A 19,292-nucleotide genomic window follows, 5' to 3' on the forward strand; every position below is an offset into this window, starting at 1 on the left:
GTCACCTTTCCTTTTTCAAATCATAAATTACCCTAGTTTCCTGGAAAAGTATGCCCAGACTTATTGCCACTTGAAAAAGCCAGAGACCTGGTCTTTAAGAATCTTGCTGGAAGGTGTAAAAACATTTCTACCCATTCAGACTTCCAGAACCTGGGGGTGAAAATTGCCACGAATGATCAATGATTGCCTACTCTCAGAGGTCAGACCCTCTGAGAGTGAGCCGGCTGAAGCTATTAAAAGAGCCAGTTCTCATTGTGATAAAGCACATCCTGGCAAAGCCACAAAAAAGAAAATTACAGCAATCAATACAGATCAAAATGAAAACCGGATGAAGGTTCCAGCCAAACTTGTCTTCACTTCTGCTATAATGGATTAACTTTTGGGTGCTGATATCAGCACAATTTGCAGATCGAGGACATTGAATATGGGAGGCAAAGTTGGGTAGAAATTTAATTGAAACTATAGCAGATCCTTGACATTTAGAAGGGTTAACACTGCCTCTCACACTTGCCAACCACTCCCATAATTGAGCTGCGTTTCGGAAGTCTTTATCCCTTCGAACAACTTGTATGTACCTCGGCTCTGCAGCCCTTCTTCATATATTTAACAGACAATAGTCCACGGATAATCTACAGCTGTAGTGGATGGGCTCTGGAAGCGGTCACAGCGACGCTTCCTATAAGGAACTCTGCTTTACCATGTGCAATCGTATTGAGACTAATCCTGTGGAATTTGCCAGAGGACAGATAAAATCCAAGAAACAAAGCCTACCCACAGGATTCTCAGCCAAACAGCAAAGTCAGTGTGGCAGGAAGAATAACGCCCTCCTCTCCCAGAATGTCTGTATCCTGATCCCTGGAAACTGTGGATTTGTTACCTTATATGACAAAAAGGAGTTGACAGGTGTGATTAAATTCAGGCTCGTGAGATGAGAGGATCCTGAGTTAGTCAGGTGGACCCAATGTAATCACAAGGTCCCTATAAGAGGGAAGCAGGAGACTCTGAGTCAAAGAAGGAAGTGTCATTAGAAGCAGAGGTCGTAATGATGTGATTGCTGGAAGGGGGGTCACGAGACAAGGAATGAAGGCAGCTTAGGAGCTAGAAAAGACAAAGATTGAATTCTAGCCGCAAGCTTCCAGAAGGAACACAGCCCTGCCAACACTTTGATTTTACCCCAGTGAAACCTATTTTGGATGTCAGACCACTAGCACTAGAAGAGGATACACTGTGTTGTTTTAAGCAGCTCAGTTTGTGGAAACATTACATCAGCAGTAGCAACGTGTAACACTCGTCCTTTCTTCTCATTTTCCCTGCCCAACGTCAAGTGAAACATCCAATTCAATCAAGGTTTCTGGAATGACCTTTTTTCTCTCATTAAGGGAGAGAAAACCCTAACAACCTCATTCCCTCTCAGCTGCCATGATACTATAGATATAGATCCCCTTGGAGTATTTGCATTTCCAAACAGGACCCTGGAGAGAATATATTTTCTATTGGAAAAGGTGGAAACTAACTGATGTTGAGTAGCGATTGAAGCCAGACACAAAATATGGGTATTTTGTACCTATCCTATGTCATCTTTCCAACTTCCCTGTGAGGTATCATTCCGCCCCCCCCACCCCACAACCATTTTGTGACTGAGGGTCCCAAGGTTCAGAGAAGGCAAATAACTGAGACTCTGAGTGAATATAACTCTAGGGCTGGATGGAGCACAAATCTGTATAAATCCAGAATTCTAGTTCTTTCCATTAGAATATGCTGTTTCTGACTTACTTATATAAAACAATACAGTGCTAACAGCAGAATGTCCACTTAAGTTTGGAAGAAACAATGAGTTGGGAAGCAGGCACCACTCCCTGCAAAGAGAAAAGTGAGGGGACAGTTTGGTGAGGTCCTTTTTGACAGGTTGTTGCAGACTCCGACCACTGTGTTTTCTCTCAGGGACAAAACTGTACACACGTCACCATTCCTAATCATTTCAAATCTCCTTGTAGGGGTATTTGCCTTCGGACTTTTTGCTACTGACATTTTTGTAAACGCCGGACAAGTGGTCACAGGGCACCTCACGCCATACTTCCTGACGGTGTGCAAGCCGAACTACACCAGTACAGACTGCCGGGCACACCACCAGTTCATAAACAATGGGAACATTTGTACTGGGGACATGGAAGTGATAGAAAAGGCTCGGAGATCCTTTCCCTCCAAACACGCCGCTCTGAGCATTTACTCCGCCTTATATGCCACGGTGAGTATCCCAGTCTTGCTGTCACTCCCAAGACGAGCTTTTGGCTGAGATGGGAGTCTCTCTGCCCCCTCGCCTTCGTTCTCTCTTTCATCACTGTCACTGAGAGTGGGGCATGAAACGTGGTACAGCATGTTTCTCCTGTACAGATCACGCTGTTGCCCCCACCCCCAGCATCCCAGGGTGATATACTGACCTGCCAGAGGCTATTAATCTGGCAACGTTGATAATCTCCTAGTCAAATCTTCCCATTTTACAGATGCAGAAACTGGGGCTCCAAGAATAGCTGAGAGCTCACAGTTAAAGCTGGGACCCAGGCTCCTGGCACCGCATTTGGGATTCTCTCGCCGCCCACAACAACACTCTTTGCCAAAGTTTTCATTGATTCCAGAAGAGCACACATTTCTCACACCTGCCTACAAATTTGTAAATGTGGGTCTTCCTGCAAACGGCTGCCTGAGTAGTGCAGGAGACCCAGGAGAAAAACATAGCTTTCCTCTGCTCATTCCGACACTCTTCTTCATTTAGCCAGAAGAGGCGGATGATCAACACCCCCCAACACCCAAAAGTTCATTTCTCATTCCTCCCCAAATCATACAGGCTCTAACTGCGCTTTTCTCATTCCTCCCCAAATCATACAGGCTCTAACTGCGCTCACTAGAGTATAAATGTTCTCTTTACATTTTTTGCTTTCATCACAGAAAAAAAAACTAACGCGTGTACCACATCTTAAGATATAAGAAGAAACAATGGTGTCCCTTTTATTTTCCTACTCTTTAATTGTATCCATTTTGGAAATGACTTCATCTCCCCTTTCTCTGGCCTGTGCTTCCTTAGAATGAGGAGCATAGAGGTTTAGGGATCTGCTCAAAGGCTGGATATCCAGTGCATTTACCTGTGGAAGAGCAACGAGTGGTCGAAAATACACCTTTTCCTTACTTGAACTTATATTCTAAGTATGACTAGTCTAGTGGTTCTTAATGAAAGGGAAAGGAATGAGAAGGCAGAGGAAAGACCCCTTTAAATCCATTCTTCCTGGAAATTCTGAGCAAGACTCCCTCCACCCCCCAGGGGAGCTTGTTCCCACCCGCTCCAGTGAGAGTATCTGCACTCTCTTATGAGAGTCTGCCTCTGAGGAGACAGTGTCCCTGACATCACCCAAATGCATACATTCAGGGTGGAAAGAAGGTGACTGACTACAGGCCTGGTCTATTCAGTACAGTTTAAAGTAAATTGCTGAATATTCTCTTCAAAACAATGGTTCCTTTGTGTCACGTTCATAGGATCATATCTGTAGGATGAATTTGTCAACCCCCAATTATCCAAAATTAGCTTTCCTAATTATTCCTTTTAGGTCTACTTTTTAATGAATATATGATTAAAAATTATTTTACCTGCCCCCACATTAAGGAAATATGCATGTAGATAACATAAAGCCTCAACTTACAAAACAGGTCAATTGTAGCTTGGAAAGACTTCTTTGCCTTATGATAGATACATGGATGAATTGATCAATCGATAGATTGGCACATAGTTTTTAAACAAAGGAAATCCTCTCAGGCATTTGGCATATTCTTCAACTTTCAAAATATCCATTTATTCTAAATTATCTAGAACCTAAGTTATATGAAACAACATACTCTTGAACCCTTTTCTGTATATTTATCAAACTCAACTCATTGCCGTGTGAAATTTGTATAACACCGTTATAAAAATAAATCTGTTACTCATAATAATCTATTGTTTCATCAAATGAGATATAAATTTCTTTTGAGAAAAAAAGAAGTCTGCTCACTCAGAATAGATGCTGCTGTAGCACGTGTATTCAAGGATTCAGGTACAATCCAATTCAAATCATGCCCCACAGACAGACTACAATCAGATAAACCTAGATATAAGATTCCAATTGTGTGAACACTCTTTGAGCCCCTATTATGTGTGAAGTGCTTTCAGAAATTATTCAACAAGGATCTTCTAAGTTCTGGTTAATACTGTGAAGAATACTAACCATAAGCCCATGCCCTTAATAGTTTGTAATCTTATAGGAAAGATTTATAAAGGGTGTACCTAAAAAACAACAGAAAATACTAAAGATAAATATATCGAGTATAGATGTTAAGTAACATTTCCTGTACAGCGTCAGAGTGATGTCATGATGTGCTCTCATTTGTGTAACTGATCCAAGCCTAGTTTTTCACAGCACATCTATTACATGTAATAGACACTCCCGTCTTCCTGCATTCACACCACTGTTGTGAATTGTGAAGTTAGGAAATTAAGTTTCCATTGTGAAATTGTAAAATACATCTATTTGAACTTGTCTGTGCTCAGGACATACAAACACTCTATCAATTATTAATGTTAGCTTACTTACTATTTCTCAGAGTTGCAAGCTCATTTTTCAAATTTTTAAAGAAATTATGGGTTAGATCAGTAATGCCCTCTAGTGGTTTCCTGTAACCATTGCCGAAGGTGTTCTAACTTGACTTTCAGACACCACCAAACACCCATTTAATAACGGAGCCTCTGAAACTTTAAGAGTCTTGCCCAGCTCCCCACAATAGTGAACAGCCTACATCTCAGGTGTCATAAAATTGCATCATCTTTTCCTCAGGCAGGTCTTCCCAATCTTTCGGATGTCGTGGACCTGTAGAGAAGCTTAAATGTTTTAAAACACACTAGAGTAAATGGATAGAGAGAGCTGATCACAACTGTTCCAAGGAATGTGAGAATCAGGTTTCTAGCACAACTAAAACCTGTTTGTGTGACACACTCATTTGGAAGTTCTACTTCAATCAACTAATCAGTCAATGCTTTTGTATTTGTTGCCTAAAAGTGTGAAGAATCAACTAGAACTCTGAGGAACACCAAAAGTAAAATGTACAGCCACTCACCTACCTGACCTTATCTTCCATAAACTCTCACAGAAGGTTTATTTGGAATCTGACATTATATATGGGTTTCCAAATACCCCAAGTGATTTTTAATTTGTTGCATAAAAACTGCATGCTCTAAAGCTGATCTTTATTACATGGCCATTCCCTGCATCACTATTTCTATAGATGGGCCTACTGGAATACAGAACAACGTGATTCGTGTATGGCTCTTTGTTCTTCTTGCTGCACTCGTTTCCTACCCAAACTCTTTCCTACGAGACCTAGTGGAATTGTTCAACTAGTCACAGTGGCCCCTTGGGCTTGGACCCTGTTTGCTTGTGCTGGTGCATGTTCGTGCATGCATGGGTGTGCACCATACACACAGGCTGCCTGTCACTCCGTGGTCTCTGTCCTGTTCCAGATGTACATCACAAGCACAATCAAGACAAAGAGCAGTCGACTGGCTAAACCAGTGCTGTGCCTGGGGACCCTCTGCACAGCCTTCCTGACAGGCCTCAATCGGGTCTCTGAGTATCGGAACCACTGCTCCGATGTGATTGCAGGCTTCATCCTGGGCACTGCTGTAGCCCTGTTCCTGGTAGGTCGGCTTCCCTCTTTCTACCTTTTCTGTCTCGTGCCCTCTGAAAGGCTGTCTGGGATCACGGCAGGTCAGATTGGCCAGGCCACAGTGTAAATCGGTGTTCCTCCTGCCCCAGCCTTGCAAGTTGCAATTTTTCCCCAAGTATTATGCATCTTTTTGCTGCAGAAATGACTTCCAAAGTATGTTTTTTTTCCCCAAGAAATATGATTGTATATTCCTCCTGAGAGTCATGAAGAGGAATGCCTGGGGAGGATGGCTTACTCTACTTCCTTCAACGCTGGGCTGAGGAGTGAGGCCTGACAGACTAGAAATTTAGCATAGCATCAAAGCAATGTTGTTTTTTTCTTTTTTAGCAATGTTCTTTAAATATTTGTTCAGAATGTATTGAAAGCAGAAGCTAAGTGTTGCTTGAAAGAAGAACAGAAACAAAGACCATGGGTGGAAGCAGACAGCCCTTCTCAGGCCTCACACTTGTATATCCCACTCAGCAGTAAGAAAACCCTCCTCTAGCCACACCCAGACTAAAATTAGAAGGCTTCTATTACCATCTAAAACATGGCTCTTGGGGTCTTATTGCCACTCCAGATGGCTCTCAACCACATGTAGTAATCTTTCTGGAGAAGAGTTTTGGCTAATACAGTTTTCTCCATATCCTTACATTTCTGATGATTTTAGTTCCTCAAATAGATGGGGGCCTAGCCACCTGCTCAACTAGGAAATCTTTTCATCTCAGTTGGGTTGGAAGTGAAGATGTTAATTTTTATTGTTTTTGTCTTTTTACAGTTTTATTGAAGTGTGCTAGGCATATAATAAATGGCACATGAAGTGTACAGTTTGATCAATTTTGACCTACAGATACATCTTCCTCTCTCTTCCTTCTCTTCATTCCCACGCCACCTCTGATCTTTCCATCACACTATATGAGTTTGCCTTTTCTAGGATTTCACATGAATGGAATCATATAGTCTACATCCATTTTTTGCCATCTTTCACCTGGCATAATTATTTCAAGATTCCTGTATTGTAGCATGTAGCAATAATTCATTTCTCTTTCTTTTTTATTTTGTGGGCATACCGCAGAGGTACAGTTTCTAAATACTCTTTAGGGATTTTAAAATATACCCAGGAGGATTTACAGTAAGTAAATCAGTGGGCTTGGAGAGTCATATGTTGTACAGGAAATGAATTCCCTAATCATATTCAGCAAGCTTCTCCTGAAACACAAAAGCCATCATACTCTGGATATCCCTCCTCCCATCCTGCCTACCCTGGTCCAAAGCACGCATTTAGACGGCATGGTACAGAGATGGACTTACTGTCCTATGACCTAATTCTTCCTTGTTCTATGCCTCCTCCTTGCCCTTCCCAACATACACCTCTCCCAATCTCCAACTTAGAGTTTTCCGACATTTTTACCTGCTGAGATGCAGAAAATGCTCACATTTATTCAGAACACTGATCTCCCAATTAATTTTAATTTTAATTCAAATTCAAAATTATTTTTAATGGATCCAAGCTTTCTTTCTAAAGTAAAAGATGGAGGACTTCAATGCAAATTGTCTGTGTGAAGCTTCAGGAAAAGCAGTACTGAGATGATCCTGAGACGAACATATCCCCTAGGTGATATTTCCCAATGACTGCTTTTTAAAAGAGGAATGAGTATGGGTGGCTTCAAGAGAAAAGAGCGTTTTCAAAGACAGATCAGTAGTTCACAAATGCAGGCTTGGGCTCAAAAGCCAAATAATTTTGCTGCCCCTCAGTCCTGGAAAGAGCAGTGCTAACTGTCCCAAGCTATTCCATGAGGTCTTGATGGGATTAAATCTCTGAAGGTCTTTGCATTTTCTAAGGCCCTGTAGACGAATCCTGCTTTAATATTAAACTTGTTTTTTCTCAGTAACTTGCAGCCCTGTTTCCTACCTATCAATTACTGTTTGCTCTGTTATTGCCTTCCCAGTTGATGGCAAATGTCAAAATTTGTTTCTCACAAATGGTCTTTGTGTAAGACCCAGAACTGCTACTGAATTGCTCTGGCAGGAGACAGACTCCATGGTCCCCCACTGTTATCTGCATGTGCACATGTACACACCTCACAAGCGCACACTGAGTTTGGAAATGGGAGTGGATGGATGTCTTAGAAAAGACTGGAAACTTCCAAAGTGGAGTCTTGGAGAGGAGACCGGGAGAGAAGAGTCTGAGGATAGGAGCATACTTGCAGCATACTGGCATTCTTATTTTGTGTTTCCTATGAAGATGAAATGGAGAGGAGACTCTTAGTTGAGCAATTACTATGTGCCTTACTCTTTATATACACCAACTCACATGCTAACAAGCCTGACAATATTCTTAACCTCATTTTATAGATGAAGAAAGTTAGTCTTAAAGATAAGTAACTTGCCAAATGGCCACCCAACCAATAAGCCATAAATCTGATCTGGGTCTTTCCAACTCCAGAGCTCCTGTACCTCCCACTTCTCCCATTTGTTGAATGGAGGGGGTTTAAGCAGAGCTGGAGGGTGAGATGGAAGAAAGCCACGTAGAAAATATTTACATAAATGTCCTGCAGAGTTTGGAGAGTGACAGGAAAGATTCAAAGATGCTGGAGAGAGAAACAAAGGTACAGAGCCAGGGAAGAGAGAGCATGGAAACAGGTAAACTCCATGAGGGCGAAATAAGCAGAGAAAATGGTAAAAACAGACTCGGCTATGAAGGGGGCCTCAGTAGGAAATAAAGAAAAGTGAATACTAATTTAGAGGGAAAGTATTTTCGTGGAAACAACGGAGGAAAATTGCCACGGAGTTATTTAATCTCAAGCAAATAGTAGTCATGTAATTTAAGGATGGTCCTCTTGGACAAAATGTGAAGACTAGCTCACGTTGATTATTGGCTATGCCTTTGGTACTTGTAAAGAAGCAGAGTAGTGTAGTGGTCTGAGTAAGGGGCTATGGAGTTGAAATTTCTGTGTGACCTTGGGCAGGTGATCTAACTTTGCTCTGCCTCCTTATCTAAGTTGGAGGCGATGTTAGTACCTCCCTTGTAAGACTGTTGAGTGGGTAAATGCAGGAAGGTAAAATTCTCAGGACAATGCCAGACCCAGAAAGGCCTCAGTAAATGTTAGCTGTTATTATGAGGTGGTTTACATTCATTGTGTCTTTTAATCACTACAGATCTGTGAGATTGGTGTTATTACAGGTGAGGAAACAGCCTCAGTGGGGTGGATTGATTATCACTGGCCATGTGGTAATTAGTCAGATACTTCGTCAGCCCTTCCAGGTGCCCGGCAAACACCCTAGACCATGCCCAAGGTCTTTGCAGGGTCCCTACCCTCTGGCTCAAAGGGAGAAAGTCACTACAGCAATGACATTCTAGGGGAAAGGCCTGCCACCCTCACACATGGCCGGGCATTGATGGCTGCAGTCTGACCCCAGTCTTTTTTCCCCTCATCCTGCAGGGAATGTGTGTGGTCCATAACTTTAAAGGAACGCAAGGATCTCCTTCTAAACCCAAACCTGAGGATCCCCGCGGAGTACCCCTAATGGCTTTCCCGAGGATAGAAAGCCCTCTGGAAACCTTAAGTGCACAGGTATAGTAAAGTGGTTTTAGCAAACCAAACCCACAGGCTCAAAGCCTATTATCTTGGGAGGTAAACTAATCAATTCCTCTACCAACCTTCTCTATACTTCTGTCTACCTTCTCCCTCAGAACAATTAATAGGAAGCAGGATACCACTGAATCCACTCAACACTAATAAAAATCTGATGTAAAGGTTTCAGGAACTTTAAGCTTTTCTCAGTTAGTCTTGTATTTATTTGGGAGCTTGGCAATTGTGAATCCTCAGGAAGTTCTTAGCTGTTTTAAGAAATCTTGACCTACTATGGAATACCACATTTATGAAATGTGAACCAATTATATGGGAGGCCAATTTGATTTAGTAACTAGGACAATATTTGGAAAGAGAAAGGTGTTGTTACATTCAGTAACAGATATAAACTGGAATCACTTTAAAAAGATTATCACTAAGTATCCTTTTGGATCTATTTTGATGACCACAATCAAAAAATTTAATGCAGCCATACTCACCAATCAGTTATTTACATCAGGGCCTTGTTTCATGTCAGATAACAAAAAATAATTAGCCACATAATCCTTGTCCTCAAAGACCTCATAGATAATCAGGAAGGTGGATATAAATGAATAATCATAATAGGGCATGCTGAATCAGAAGTCCACAAAGCACTTTATGAATACAAATGAAGTAAAAAAATGTGTTTTGTCTGAGAAGACAGGAAAAGCCATGGTGAAGACTTGCCTACTGAAAATAACCTTAAAGACGGTTTCCAGCACTTATTTTTGCCTGGGATAGTTGCTAGGTGCTTTACAAATACATTCTTATTTAAGCAAACACCTTTTGGGTTGATAGAATTCCCATTTCACAGATTTAAAATAGGAATATGAAAATAGCTATGTTCATTTAACTTGCCTGAGACCACATAGCTAGCAAGTGGGAGAGCTGAGACAAGTGGTTCTTTAAGCAGACAGATAAGGGTATAACCAATCACAAAACAGTTTTTACTGTTGTCCCATTTTGCTCAGTTGGCTGAGTCCTGCTAAAATTTTTCTGTAATCTATTGATCTTGAAATCTTATTTGTATTTCTGTCCTTACAGAACCATTTTTTTTTATGATAGTCACAGAGAGAAAGAGAGAGAGACAGGCAGAGACATAGGCAGAGGGAGAAGCAGGCTCCATGCACCGGGAGCCCGACGTGGGATTCGATCCCGGGTCTCCAGGATCGCGCCCTGGGCCAAAGGCAGGCGCTAAACCGCTGCACCACCCAGGGATCCCTAGAACCATTTTTATAGATAGTACAAGGGAAAAGCAAATCACCTCCCACTGAAATTATCATGTATTTCTTATCAGGATACTACATAATAATATTTTTCCCTGTTGAAAGATTATTAACTATCAGCCATCTCTCTGAGATGAACTGTCCTATTTCTTTTCGTGTTTAATGAAGTCTTTCTAATTTTATTAATAAGAGAAACAAAACAATAGAGCTATTTCTATCTTGGGAAAACTAGGGCACTCCATTAAACCCAGTGCCAAGTATCCTGTTTGTTTTCCCTTGACCTGTATTAAGGTGAAAATGTTGACTTGGTTTAATGAGAAATAACTTGCTGGAAAAAAAATGTGCCTAGTTTATTTATATACGGCCTGTTGGTACAGATTGTATGATAAAGTGGCTAAATCGTGATGCCTCGTAATGAAATAGTGAGATAGACTCTCTCTGGTATTCCCCATTTAATTATGTTCTTGTATCTGATAAGATCAGAGTGGTTGCCTCTACTTCTGAGGTGAAGCAACTGAAGACGAAGGTGAGTTTTAAAAGCAAACAAATATGTACTGAGTTCCACAAACACGGCAGTGTCTGTGTTCTTTTAACTGCTGTCTCCTTTGCCTTGAATTTCCTGATTTAAGCACATCCCCTTTCCACCCTATGCTTCTGCCCAACACAGGTTTCCAAAGCATTATTTTGTGGCCCTATAGGGTTATTGTGATCTCATAGAGACCCTGTTCTAGGGACCCACAGAGTTACTGTGATCCTAAAGAGACCCTCTGTTGGAAACCTTCTTCATACTTCTGTCTACCTTCTCCCTCAGAACAATTAATAGTTGAACATCCAGGTCACAGAGACATCTAGACCATAGTTTGGAGGATTCCACTTACACTGGATGAAATTGAAGTGCCAAACAGTTTCAAAAACTGATCTTCTGCAAGAAAGATAAAAGATTCCTTCAAAACATATATTATTATTCACTATAGGCAGTAAGTTGAACTTCTTTCAAATCTATCCATGTATCTTTATTTCCATGTACATCACCTCATCTGGATACAATGAGTCCTTTTCTGAATACACAGCCCTTTGTGAATTGTCCTACCCCATGGATGCCAACAGTGTCCCTTCATATCTGCCTCCCCCAAGAACCTGGAGATCTTTGAGGATCTGAACACTATGATGTCTTGTGTTTTATGTTTCTCCATATTTTCTGGCATTCACTAGATATGAAATAGATGTTTGATGGATAGAGGCAAGCCAGAATCAAAATCTGAACTGAACACTTTAGACAAAACCAAGAACCTAAAATCAGATTATAGGAACTTATCTGAACCTCCAAAGAAAATAGAAATTAATAAGAAACAATAGGACTTCTAAAGGCAGTCAAAGTAAAGCTACAGGATGCTGGATAGAGCATTTACTTCTCAGGTGATGACTTTCATGCCAACTGTAGAGGACTCAAGTAACAAAGCATCATGCTTTTAATACCAAATGTTTCCACACGTGTAGTTAGGATGATTATACTCTTTATTTGTTGGTCAAGAAGAGAAAATTGGCATTTTTTGCAAGTGATCACATTCAGTCCTCACAACAGTCCTGAAATTGATATTATTAATTCTGTTTTGTAGATGAAGTAAATAAAAGCACAAAGAGTTTAAGAAACATGCCCAAGTTCACCAAGTCAAAATTAAAACTGACCCATCTAATTCTAAAGGCCCTACTTGCTGTACTAGGCCACACAGCCTGGTCTTTCATTCAGGATAATTCCATTTGGAAACCTTTATCTCTTAGCATTAAATGGAAACATACAGTAGGGGATAGGGTATTTTAACTGAGCTACAGTTCTTTCAAAATAAATATGCCCTGTGTTTTTCCCTGTGGGCAAGAACTCTGTGCAACTCCAACAGCTGTGCTTTCTATTAGAAGTTGTAATTTCTGGGCTAAAACCATCTTCCCAGGAAGAAGAACTTTTGGGATCTGAGAGAAAATATGAACCTCTCTTCAGAGTGTGCATTCAGACATGTGAAATCCATCCCACTGTTCAAGATACCTCAAGGAGAAGACTGGATGGGGAGAAGACCTGGTCACTCTCCTTTCCTTCCTCCTGAGACATTCTTTCCCTTTTGCCACATGGAGCCGCCAGGCTCCAGAACTTTTTCTTCCTCTAAAACATCAACTAGACTTGAATATTTGCCCTCTGTGATTCCCCTTAGCATAGTTGATTGAGACATGGTACATTTTCTAAAAATCTTTCCCAAGTACTAAAGAGAAACCAAAAAGTAAGAAATTATAGAACCCAAACAAGACAAAAATGGTCAGGTTTCCAAAGCATTATTTTGTGGTCCTATAGGGTTATTGTGATCTCATAGAGGCCGTGTTCTAGGAACCCACAGAATTACTGTGATCCTAAAGAGACCAGCTTAGAACTATCCGTGCTCTGCATCCCATGCCCACATGCACCTGAGCAGTCACCCTTAGTGTTGAGCAATTGTGTGCCTGTCAAACCTAGTTTATATTAAAGAAATGAAGTTAGAGATGAAACTATTGCATTAACTCACTCTGGGTTGGTATAAAGTCTCTCCATGTCTCCGGATGTTAGGAGGGAGAGACATTTTTTTCTTAGCAGAAAAAGAACCCAATTTATACTGAGGCCCAGATGCTGGGAACCTTACTCCAAGAGCTTCTAATTCAGCAATTCTGAGGTAAAAGAATATTTATGTTTAAGAAAATATTCCCAGAGGTATTCAAATGGCCCCCTTGATTTTACACTAGTGATACTATAGATTTTTTATTAAATAGAAAATACCGCAAAGTTAAAGAGATCTGTCTGAAGTCACCCTTTAGTTACCTTTAGCTGTTGAATTACTTTATCTTTACCACTTACTCTCAAATAGAATCTTATAAACATGAAAGTGACCAAAGTATTGACCACAGAAGTTTTTTCAAAAAGGAAGCATATTATTAAAGTAAAAACACAAAGGGAAAAGTTATTTTTCACATTATGGCGAGAAATGCATCAAGCTCTAATTTTCACAAATGTTGCAGATTAGAGTACCTTGAAAAACAGAATGCTCCAGTTCTAAAATGCGTAGTTGAGCTCTCAAGAATATACTATAAATCTCTAGTGTCCTAAAAATAAACAGGCATCAAGAAGCCTGTAATAATCAGATCTAATGCCACAGTTTCTTGTATTTCCTGACTCCGAGGACTGGGGGTTTTAAGTTCAAACAAAAGAGGAAATGTTGGGTCTGCAAAAGGTTCTGTAATATTAAGTAATAAACAAGAGGTGAGGGTTATATAAACAAGCTGTATATACAAAAATTGATAGAATTACAAGGAAAAGAGACAAAGCTACAATCACAGTATGGATTGCTACACATTTCTAATTAATAAGCAAACAAAATATAGTGAATATATTGATGATTAGTAAGGTTGACCTAATGTGCATTGTATATAATCCTCAAAACACATGAATTAGTATGAAAATAAACCACATAGAGGTCTTAAGAAATTGTAAAGTATCTGTATCACACAGCTTACATTCTCTAGAAAAAGAATTCAAAGATAACTATACCTAAAAACAAAAAACCCTATACATCTGAAAATATTAAACTCATTTCTATATAGCTCATGACTCAGTAAGTGATACTGAAAATTTTTTAAAAATTAGAACTTTTGACATTAAAATACTACATTAAAAATGTGGGATGCAGCCAAAGTTACTTTGAGATCCTTAAATGTTTCTATTGAAACATGGCTGAGTAGGTATAATATAAGACAATTATATAGAGACCAAGTTTAGTTGGGGACATTATTTTATTTGGGTTGAAAAATCAGGAAAGATTAAGGGGCATATGGCTGGCTCAACCAGTAGACCATGCGACTCTTGATCTCAGGGTCATGGGTTCGAGTCCCACATGGGACATAGAGGTTACTTAAATAAATTTTGAAAACTTTAAAAAATATGTATCAGGGAAGATGTAACAGAAGCGGTGAAAATTTGAGGGGCGTTGGAAGAGCATTTCAGGAAAAGGGAACGCCTGTACAAAGCCGGGAGACAAGGGCATGGCAAGGGAAGAGTGTGTGTGCACGAGTCAGTGAACTCAATTCTGAGATTGCATCTGCTTGTCTTTGCAGAATCACTCTGCCTCCATGACCGAAGTCACCTGAGACAGCTGAGGTGTCACAAGCCGTTTTTTTTTTATCACCCTCCAATTCGATACTTCAAGACACACAGTTACTTGATGTCAAACTGTGAAGACAAGTATTATGTTTATCTAGTTAGAGGCTAATGTTTTGTACATTTTTTTGTATGAGGAAGTGATGTAGCTTGCCCTGATTTTTTTTTTTTTTTTGGTCAGCTTTAATATATTTATGCCAGAATTTTAAAACCAACAAAATTTTCTTCTTGTTCCAGTGTGCATTGAAGAACCACATTGATTCAATGATTGATGTTGTTTTGTGATATTTGTACACAAACCTTCTTTTCTCAGTTTTATAGGCACAGAAATAAAAATATAACAATTCACTTTAACCCTTTAATACCATACTTGCTGCCTCCTCCAGAACTTTTGAATTTTAGTGAAAATTAACTTTTGAGTTGCAGGGGAGGGCAATGTTGGTTAATGGTAAATCTCAAAATCAATTGTGCAGAAAGAAATATTCCTTTCAAAAAGAACTTTGTGTTCTTGTCTCTTAACCTGTTTTGCATTCTAAGTTAAAGTAATATATTAATGAAGTCATTTACTTACATAAACAAGTGGCAGAGACTCCTGGATATAAGGGGTGTTGGGGATGTAAGGTTCTCTCTTAGATAATGGCTTCTCCCATCTAAGAAACTCAAGATCTTTCTGGAATCATGTCCTTGGGCTGGCAAGTGACACTACAGACTTCTTTCCAAAAAGCAACCTGTACCAGTCTCCCCTGTCAATTCAACAGTTTTATATATCATATTGTATGGACTTTATATGAAAATGAATATTTTACAGTTTGCACAGTATTATTTTACAGAAAGGGTATCAGAGCATCTACAACCTAGAGCCCCAGAGTAACAGCTTGACTTTGTGGCTTTTAATTGTTCTAGAATTTTAACTGCATCTCATTTTTCTAGCATGGTAATAACTAACGTGTAACTCCTTTGAGAGAAGGAGCTCCCTTATCTATACCTATCAGAATGTTTTCTTGACACTTTCATGTTGGCTCTTCCTAGCTTTCTTTTGTACATATTTTTTTTTTCTAAAGAGAAGAAAAAATTATCACAAAAGCTATTCTGTCTCATGTCATTTGTTTTAAGCTTCATCCACGGGGCAAAGGTATTTAAAGAGTCACAATGAAGTGAACTAAATAAATGTTTATACGTTTTAGAGTCATGCCTGCTGAGATAAGTCATTTTAGAGGCATGACTGGTAGGTCCTTTCATGGGAGAGTATGTGAGTGAGTGAGTAGGTGAGTGAGTGAGTGAGTGGAGAAGGTGTGTGTGGAGGGGAGGTGGGGTGCAGGCAAAACTTTAAAATTCTTGAAATTATTAGGACACTTGGAAGCATAGTCTGGATGCCTAACAAGCTACCTTTGTTTCCAGCCTGCCTATATTGAGTTATTAATAAAAAGTCATTTTTAGGAACAAAACTTACCTCTGCTAAATACAACTTTGCCTGATCTCTTATCTCATTCTGGCCCAGAGTTATTTACATTTATATGCACACCCTCTCATCTACATCTTCTGAGAGCTGTCTGGCTGATGAAGTTGGGTAGGCAGGCAAGGAAGGAAAGAGTACTGAAAGCTTTATTGATCCCAGGTGCTGTGCCACGTGCTTTCACATACATAATCTGGTTGTTCTTGAAACAGCTCAGGGAAGCTGTGATAATCCCAAGGTCGCGCTGTCATGTTAGCACGAGTATTAGAATCTGGGTCTTCCTGACTCCACTATGTGAGGATGCCTTTAAACCATGTCTGCGTCTTTTCAAAGGTTTTTCAATGTAATATATCTGCTTAAATGGTTCAGGGATGGTGTTGGTAAGAAAAGTACATCATAAGAAAAATGTATTCTGCTTATGAGAAGGAATAATTTGCAAGCTCTGAGCTCTCCACTTTGTATAAGCTACCAAAGTATAATGTTGCCCAATTTCTGAGTGATTCATTTTCTACACATAATTTGTAGAATTTTTTTTTAATAACAGCAATGAGGGCTTGATTTTATTCTCATATTCATGGTAAGACATTCTGAAAAATGCTGGCAGGCTTTATTGATTTTACATTACCCACTTCTCATCACAGTGAGAGGCCATTTAAATGTGTGTCTACCAGATGGTTATTTCCAAGAACATAAGTCGACTTATGAGTAAGTGTTATCCTTCTACTTTCCTTTCTGATTTCCATCTAGAAGGAACTTCTCAAGTGTTACTAGAGCTCTAGCCACAGATCCTAGTTTCCTAGTCTTGGGTCTGGGGGGTATTGGTACATGACTGGGTCAAGCTCCGGAAGGCACTCTACTGTGACACTTGAAAATAAGGGGTATCTCTGGGCGCATGTCTGGGACCATTGCTTTAGTCTGATTCCCTCTATCACGCCATGGCAACCTTAGTAATGCCCTTCATTAGTCCTAAGTCACTTCACAGACTTCAAGTTGATCTTTCAAGCCTGCCATTTGAGATTCATTTCTTAGGGCTAGGGACCCCTCCACATGGGCCTTCTACCAAAGACAAAGCCCTCTGTCTAAATAGGATAAGTGATAATGATAGCCTCATAATTAATTCTTGGTCCAGATGTCCCAGAATCAATTGATACATTCATGGGTATCCCAGTATTGATTGACATATTGATACGCTACTCTCCAGCCCATTGACCCCTGTGAAGCCCAGTTAATGGTGTACATGATTTTAAAATTAGAAATGACTCTGCCTGGGAAAACAGCATTTATACCACTCAAGACTGGAGCCTCTGTCCTCAACCTGGTTTGCTCATTTTGGTATCCTGTGTGTGTCAGCATCTATAAGAGGTAACAATCCAGAGCCTTCCCATGAAACTAAGTAAACCTATACACAGAGTAAAGAGTAGGGTGCTTGTGAAGAGCTTTTCCTTAAAGACAGTCTCTTTAAAAAAAAAAAAAAGATGTGCTTACTTTGCCCTATAAAGGAACTTCCATTTATCAATTTAACTCAAATATTTTGAAACAGAGAACAGCTCTTCTTTTGGAATAATGATGTTGAATGTTGTTACATAAAGTCATTTCTCCATTGAATTATACTGTAAAGCAATCTTTTCCCAATTTAAAGGGATATTCTGCAATAGTTCAGCATTGAGTCAATTCAGGCTCACTAGACTCACATAGACTCATCATACACAGTTCTGTACAAAACATTTATATCCACTTCGTCTGCTCCCTCTTTATAGCCAACAGAGTTGCTACCTTTGTAGGGATCATGGAGCTAAGTATTTTCTCACTGGGGCATTTCTTCTATCCTGTTCTTAGCAGCCATAGGGGTAAGTGTGAAGATAGCAAGTGCACCTCCACTCCAGCTGCCTGTTGTTTGGGTAGCTTCTCTCTAGTTCAGGGTCTAGGGCTAATCAACTAAATAGTCACCAGTTACACCATTAGAGGGATTTTTAGTTGTTTGACCGCCTTAAAAATAGATTCTTATACCTTTGGTAAGATCAGTCATACCAAGATCCACTGGATGTGTATTAATTAATCTATTGCCACCTGTTGAAATCACTAATTTTGGCGAACATATACCAGCTTTATCACCATGAGTTTTGCTTCACTGGGATGAAGTTGGCGTCTAACTCTTCAAAAAATGTCCTTACTGAATGATAAAGCCAAATGGACCTGATATGTGCTTCTATAGGATTCTTAATCAGGTATCTCTTCATCAGACTTATTCCTTATTTTTATAGCATCTTTTGTTCTAGGAACTTCAAAAGAAAAAAAAAAAAAAACACTTGAGATACAGTTCAAATGCCATAGCTCTGTGATGCTTTCCTTAGATACTGAGGACAGAATTATTACCACCACCACCACCTGCATTTCCATAGGTTGTATAGTAACTTTAGCACAACTGGTGGGGAAGGAAGGAGATGTTGAGGCAAGGAGGATATGGTCTCTGATTCAACTTGATCACTCAGGCAGGATTCTTAGGATGGAAATCACCATGTCAGGTCTGGACCACAGCCTTGCAGGCCTGAAACCAGGCTCTGAGTTCCTCAAAGATGACCAGTTTCTTTGTGACAGACTCTTATTTATTGAGTATAGCAGGATAAAAACATTTAACCTATTTCTCCACAAAAAGTATTTTCTAAACCCAGTCTGAACTTCCTAATAAGCCTCTCTGTCCCACTGAATGGATGTAGGGGGCAGGACTCTATCTTTCCAATGAAGTAGAATTTCATCTCTTCTAGTTAAACCAGCTTCTTTAGGATAAAATCAGTTCCTTTCAAGGGCATTAACTCTTTCCTTCTCATCATGTTATTCTGGAACAATCCTAAAACTCCCCCAAGGCAAGCAGATGAAAGTGGGGGCAGGGGGTAGAGGAGCAAGAGAAAAGCAGGTAAATACATTTTAAAATATTATATTTATCCGTAAAAAGCCATTTAATAATGGCAGAATCATCACGCTCTGGTGTCAAGAATGTGACATCTTGGGCAGCCCGGGTGGCTCAGTGGTTTAGTGCCTGCCTTTGGCCCAGGGAGTAATCCTGGGGTCCTGGGATTGAGTCCCACTTCGGGCTCCCTGCGTGGAGCCTG

At 40.0% G+C, this 19,292-nt stretch overlaps 1 protein-coding gene and 1 long non-coding RNA gene across 6 annotated transcripts in view; one reads left to right on the forward strand and one right to left on the reverse strand.

Moving 5' to 3' along the window:
* The window catches only part of PLPPR1 (phospholipid phosphatase related 1), a 404,846-nt gene extending 389,027 nt beyond the window's left edge, over positions 1–15,819 (forward strand). For all 5 annotated transcript variants that reach the window (XM_038552949.1, XM_038552951.1, XM_038552950.1 and 2 more), the window contains 4 exons: positions 1,995–2,245; positions 5,540–5,716; positions 9,168–9,299; positions 14,690–15,819. In XM_038552949.1, coding sequence (XP_038408877.1) covers positions 1,995–2,245; positions 5,540–5,716; positions 9,168–9,299; positions 14,690–14,722 — 593 coding nt within the window. In that variant the 3' untranslated portion in view covers positions 14,723–15,819. The remainder of the gene's footprint in view (positions 1–1,994; positions 2,246–5,539; positions 5,717–9,167; positions 9,300–14,689) is intronic.
* LOC119873955 lies at positions 7,162–12,846 on the reverse strand. Its single transcript, XR_005367066.1, has 3 exons — positions 12,603–12,846; positions 11,443–11,486; positions 7,162–7,961 (listed from the first exon to the last, which is right to left on the reverse strand). It is a non-coding gene; the product is annotated as an uncharacterized LOC119873955 (long non-coding RNA).
* Positions 15,820–19,292: the final 3,473 nt, after the last annotated feature.

Source organism: Canis lupus, chromosome 11 (genome assembly GCF_011100685.1).
Source record: "Canis lupus familiaris isolate Mischka breed German Shepherd chromosome 11, alternate assembly UU_Cfam_GSD_1.0, whole genome shotgun sequence".
Lineage (NCBI taxonomy): Eukaryota > Metazoa > Chordata > Mammalia > Carnivora > Canidae > Canis > Canis lupus.